Genomic DNA, 6376 nt, shown 5'->3' with positions numbered 1-6376 from the left:
GCTAGCCTGACTTCCACTGTCCCCATCAACACGTTCTCTGGTTGCTGTGAGTCTTCTTTTATTAAAGAAGGGGCCTGACCGTGGGCCTCTCTTTTGTATTTTATTGTATTTTATCCCCAATTGTGACAACACTACAAGCGCTGCCTCTGGTATCTGTCTTGTGTCTGGATTGCGTACCATCATCTGACATTTGGGTATTGTTTCAGGTGTACGACAGTGTAGAGAGGTTTCATCTCCCCGAGTATCCTTTAAACCCTAGATGGTAAGGGACGTGTTCTAGGTATTCCCTAGAACGCCTAGCTCCCAGGTGCTCATGAGATGGCTGCTGACTACACCAAAGAGAGCTGTTCGTCTTCCTCCCTCCTGCTCCAGCCTCAGACGCGGGGCACCGGGGCTCTTCCCGGGTCTGGCTTGGTGCTCTGCACGGTGTGCAGTTGAGGCGGGGCTCCTTTGCTCATCACAGCTTCACTGAGCAGGCCCTGGGCTGGGACCTGGGGATGAACTGGTGACCAACTGACGCAATTCATGGAGCTTGTATTCTTGTGGGCAAGGCAGCCAAAGAACAGTTCAACAAGTAATTCCATGTGGTGATGGGGTGCAGTGAAGGGTGCTGGGACAGAGACTGTGTGGCAGGGCGGCAGCACCCTGGATAGGGTGGTCAGTGGGAGCCTCCCCGAGGAGGTGCCTTTGGCTGAAACCTGAACGAGAAGGAGCCGGCCGGGGGACAGCAGTGGAGAGCTGCTGCAGGCAGAGAGGAGCAAGCGAGGACCCGAATGCAGAGGTGCCTGGGGCAGTGGTTGGCAAGGAGAGGGTGACCACTGGCTTCAAATTCTGGGTTAATAGCGTAGAGACCACATGACTTTGGGCAGGTTACCTAACCATCTCTTGCTTCAGGTTTTTCTTTTGGAAAAGGAAGAAAATAATAGAATCCATTATGCAGAACTAAGTGAGATAATGCATGTGATGCACTTAGCACGGTGCTGGAAATATAGTAAATGCTCAATAAATATTATCTGTTACTGTTATTCATGCATTTCACAGGAACTTAACCCAACCAGAGTCTGAGCTTTTGCTCTGAGCGGCTGATGGAAAGACAATGGAGTGGCCTTTGCTCCTCCCCCATCTTGGACTTTCACTTGAAAGCTGGGCACCTCAGCCCTTACAAGTGTGCTATTTCTTCTTCAAGAACATGGAATACAAAGATGAGTGCAAGGGATGTGATAATTAAACCAAACCCCAACACAACAGAAACAGGGCACTAAAAATAAAGAGTCCAATGACTAAGAATAACAGTAGAATTCCCTTTAATAATCTTTAACAATTCAGTGAGAACTATTTCGCTAGGCAGTTCTCTATTCAAATGTTCAGAGGGATTAAAATGTTTTAAGTAGTTGAAATAATTCTCAGATGTGCCACAAATGCCTAATTGGAGCTTTGTAAAATGGTACCCCTGAAAACCAGCGACTGTCTGAGAGCTCCTTATACTACTGGGGGATGGAGAATTTATTACTAACGATGGAAGGGGGGAGGGTGTCTTTCTGAAGCTTTTTATTTCAAAGTCTGCTTTAGAAGTCAACCTTGCACCTCTGGGCTTACCTGTTTGTTTCTGATGCTCATACTTCAGCCCAGCATAGGTACTAACACCTTCTTTTGTCCTGTCCTCAGGGTGGATTCCTAGCTCTGAGGCAACCTGGCTGTGTCCCTCTAAAGGAGTAAGTCTGCAGCAGCAGTGCTCTCACGGGACCTTGGCATGCACACCTGTCATAATCCACGCATGCAGACACACTTTGGTCTGCTGTACGTGGCAGAGTCCAGGCTCTGGACTCATGGAAGTCTGGGTCTGAACACCAGCTGCATGACTTTGGGCAAGTTATTTCATTTCTTTGAATCTCAATATCCTCATCTATGAAAAAGGAAATACAAGTACCTACCTTCTTAGCATGTGAAATGCCTAGAACACAGGACTTCTACCAGTTCATGGCAGCTGTTATCATTCTCTCTCATAAACCAACCTTCCCTCGGTATGTCTGCATCATCTTGATCATGCACGTGACTGTAAAGGCCAGGTGTCTCCTCCACCCTCACCATGCTCCTTGGGGCCACACAGTGATTCACAAGGGACTCCTTTCTCCCCGACCAGACTCTTTCTTACCCAGTCCGAAGCGGTAGCCATCAGAGAAGCGAGTGCTGGCGTTCCAGAACACACAGGCACTATCCACGTGCTGGAGGAAGAACTCTGCTGTCTTCTCTGCAGCATAAAGGGAAGAAATGGAGTTAGGATGGCCCAGGGAGAACATCCCTGCTTCCAGCCACCCAACAGGGCCTGACTGGGGCAGGGCCCAGGCCCCTGAGGTGCTTCCCCACGTATTAAACATGGAGACTTGTGAAAAATCTGAAACAGAAAGAAAGCAAACCAGCTTCATCAGTCCTGTTGTTGAAGGAGTAGGTACCTGGGAAAGACTGGGTTGGAATCCAGATCTCCCTGCAGACATACCCTCAGTGCTGCAATGGCCTGTCTACACTATCTGTTTATAGGCTCTGAGTCAAATGCCAAAGTCTCAACTCAAACTCCACACCCACCAGCTGGGTGACTGTGGACAGGCTTCTGAACCTCTCTGTGCCTGAGCACAATGGGGACTGACAATATTACCCAGCTCCCAGGCTTGCAGAGAGGATAAAACGAACCAACAGCCATGGAGCACTCATCCCAGAGCCCAGCAGATGACAAGTGCTCAAGTATTAACTGTTTTCACTGGTGGTGCTGTGACTCCCCAGTAAACTGACTGGAAGTTCCCGGAGGGGGCCATGCTGGCATCCTTTACCATCGGGCCTCCAGTGCCTGACACCCAGGCTCACCTGTGGAGGGAATGAGTGACTGTGGAGAGTTGGTTCTGCGCTTAAACTCCTGAGCCTTGATTTCGTCAGCTGTAAAATGGGTTTATTCTAGCAACCGGGAAAGACTGCTGCATGGATTAAATGGTAACGCCTCGGACACAGAGTGAGCCACGTTTAAAGTGGAGCGAATCACCTCCTCCCTCGGGGCCACTGTGACAACACAGCGAGATAACAGACGTAAAAGCACTCAGCAAACCAGCAAGTGCCGCCCACACCAGGCACTATTATCAGTCCGCTGAGATTACGTTCTCCTGCAGGCTAAGAGGAGCAGGGTCAGCTTGGAGATCAAGGCAGAAAACGCAGACCCCGTGTGCTGCAGCCCCTGCACACTTACCATTCTCTGTGACGATGACGTCCGTGTGGGAGCTGCCGTACTTGTGGATGTGGTCGATGGCCTCCTGCATGCTGTCCACCACTTCAATGCACAGCTCCAGGTCCCCGTACTCAGTTCGGAGGGACTTCACTTCGGAGGGGCTGAAGGTCAGATAGGAGGCGAACTTGGGGCCTGCGTGAATCTTCACCTGGGACAGAGGACGTCCGGGGCAACAACATAAACACAGTAGAAAGAGGCAAGCGCACACTCCTCCCTCTGGGATCCAACAGCAAGATGAGCCTGAAGATGATGAGTCCAGGGCTCCTGTGGCCTGGAAACTAAACTAGTCCCTGCTTCCTTTTAGAGGCAGCCTTCCACCCTCCAGGATGCTCTGCTTTGGGAAATGCTGACGGCCACCTGTCAGCAATGGGCCCCCAGTAAAACTGGAGCAGGAATTTAAGCAGGAAGCCTCTGAATGTGAAGAATGTGCAAGGCATTTAATGGGCTATTGACATAAGCCCTTGACTGCTGGCATTTTACTAAAATGAACACGTGACTAGAAAAATCCCATTCCCAGCATGTGGGACTTAGGCATTGGACTCAGATGGAAAGAGGGAGATGCCACAAACACACTTCTACTCCCTCTGCCCTGGAGAAGTCCTAGGCGTGCTTTAGAGGAAAATAGTACTTGGCTGGAAACCACTTCAAACTGTGGTTGGTCGTTAGATTTCTGACTTTGTCAGTCTGGCCCCTTCTCCAGGTTCAGCTCAGGTCCAGATTCTGGGGCTAATCCTGCTTCTGGCTGGAGGAATTTAAGGATGCTGAGGCTGGTCACTGGGGACCCCAGTCACAGTGTGATCCCACTCAGGCCTTGTTCTCTGAGACCTTCCCAGGGCAGCGTTCACACCTTGATTCTTTAGGGCCGAGCTCTTGACTTGGCTCAAGTCACAACAAGCCACATAGGTCATGTCCTCGTTGCTCCCAAGGCCCTGAATGGTTTCCTATCTGGGACCACACTTCCTCCAGGCCTGGGGTCCAACCATGTTCCCCAGGGGCTGGAACCCCACCCGTGTGCAAGCCGTCCTCTGGTGTACTTCCTGCACTACAAGGTGCTGAAGTACACATACTGGCTCATTCTGACGTGAGGAATTTCAAGGCAATGCTGAGGATGACTGAGGATATTGTGGGTTTGTCTGAATCAGAACTGGGTGTTTCATTCCTGGATACAGGAGAGCTTTCCTCCTGTCCAGTCCAGGCCAGTGTGCTGCCTGGCATACGTCAGCACTCAAACAGGCCACTAGTGGAAGGTCAGGCCCCAAACATAAGTGATCATGTGATCTAACTCCCTTATAATTTGTGGGGTACATTTATTTTCATTTTCCAAACTGGGACCATGCCACATTTATAAGCTGAGTGAAGTCTTCCTTTTCAGCAAAAGGATGGAAGGGAAGAGACACATGCTCAGGGTCAAAGCAACGCAGACCAGCAGTCACTTTCTCTACTGCTGTGCTAGTTTACATAATTCTGACATCAGATATTAAAGCTTAAAATGCATCCTGACAGAAAATTTAAGATTGTCCAGTTTCACCTGGAGAACATCTATCTTTCTTGCAATCAGGAATTTAGGACGGAGCATACATTTATATTCAAAACTTACTGGCACTGGTGGTTTATAATCTTAATGACATGGTAAGAAAATAATCCAGAGAGGACATTATACAAACTGCTCACTCCCAAATATCACTGTATTAATAAGCACATTAATATTGGTAATTGAAGACATCTGTGGAGGAGCAGCTATATATAAATTTTGGTTTGAGAACGTTTCTGCACAATCTTTTCAAATCAAATCCAAACAAGAATGTGTGTTCAGAAACATAAGCTGTATGCCTCCTGAATAAGAGGTGGCAGGAAAGAGTCCATTCAGTGGGCTGCCATGTGACCTGCTTTCTCTTTGAACCCTCTTAACACTGAACACACACCACTTTGGAATGAAGCTATTTGTGTATGGGTTTCTTCTATCCACTAGACTGTCAGAGGCAAAGGCATGTCTTACTCACTGTGTACTCAGCACAGAACTTTGTATATGGCAGATGCTCAAAAATATTGCTTCTCACATTTCCTTAAATGGTAGGGCAGCTGCTCCCAGTCTGATCCCACAGACTTCTAAATCTCGGAAGGGAAGACAGGAAGTGATGGACTTGTCCTACCTGTTCCACTCTCAGCATGTCAATGATCTGGTCAAATAATGGTGTTCTCAGCAGATCTCGGTGGATTAACAGAGTCTCTAAAGCATTACAGGCGGCTGGATATTCGCATTTAGAGTCTCTAACTGAAAGAGGAGGACGAAAAATTGCTTCTATTAACATGATCCAGAGCCACCGAGGACATGACAAATATTTTGCCCACATAAGACGGGATACCACTGAGCTCACCTAGTCTGGTGACCTTGTCGACACTGGCCTCTGAATCCACGTACACGTGGCAGATGCCTTCACTGTGCCCCATCACTGGAATGCCCTTAGCAGTTTTCTGGATGTTTCTGACCAGCTGAGAGGAGCCGCGTGGAATGATTAGATCTATCATTTTGTCTAGGCGGCAAAGATCTTCCACTTCTTCTCTGGTATTCACCTGAAAAGGCAGAGAATAAAAGATAAAGATGACATCTTCCGATCACACAAAATATGGAAGTATCAGCATCCCTTTCACAGATAAATGTCTGTATCTCCTGAGAACTAAGTCTGATGCTCTGAAAACTTATTCCAAAAACAAGATTAAGGAACATCCCTGGTGGTCCAGTGGTAAAGAATCTGCCTTCCAATGCAGGGGATGTGGGTTCGATCCCTGGTCAGGGAACTAAGATCCCACATGCTGCGGGGCAACTAAGCCCGTGTGCCCCAACTACTGAGCTCACGCACCTCAACAAGAGAGCCCGTGTGCCACAAACTACAGAGCTCAAGTGCCCTGGAGCCCACGTGCCACAACTACAGAAAGAAAATCTGCACGTCACAACTAGAGAGAAGCCTGCGTGCTGCAACTAGAGAGAAACCCGAGCAGACCGTGCGCCATAATGAAAAGATCCTGCATGTCTCAACAAAGATCCCATGAGCCAAAACTAAGACGCGACACAGCCAAAAAAAAAAAAAGAGGAAAATAAATAAATAAATA

General features: G+C 48.4%; 1 protein-coding gene across 3 annotated transcripts in view; it reads right to left on the bottom strand.

Moving 5' to 3' along the window:
- Positions 1 to 6376, bottom strand: part of ALDH18A1 (aldehyde dehydrogenase 18 family member A1) — a 47516-nt gene that overhangs the window by 1149 nt on the left and 39991 nt on the right. For all 3 annotated transcript variants that reach the window (XM_060101714.1, XM_060101704.1, XM_060101695.1), the window contains 4 exons: positions 5644 to 5839; positions 5419 to 5540; positions 3230 to 3416; positions 2153 to 2248 (listed from right to left, as the gene is read on the bottom strand). In XM_060101714.1, coding sequence (XP_059957697.1) covers positions 2153 to 2248; positions 3230 to 3416; positions 5419 to 5540; positions 5644 to 5839 — 601 coding nt within the window. The remainder of the gene's footprint in view (positions 1 to 2152; positions 2249 to 3229; positions 3417 to 5418; positions 5541 to 5643; positions 5840 to 6376) is intronic.

This window comes from Mesoplodon densirostris, chromosome 1 (genome assembly GCF_025265405.1).
Source record: "Mesoplodon densirostris isolate mMesDen1 chromosome 1, mMesDen1 primary haplotype, whole genome shotgun sequence".
NCBI classification, from domain to species: Eukaryota; Metazoa; Chordata; class Mammalia; order Artiodactyla; family Ziphiidae; genus Mesoplodon; species Mesoplodon densirostris.
Note: the sequence above shows the minus strand (reverse complement) of the source record. Positions and strands in the feature narration are given on the sequence as shown.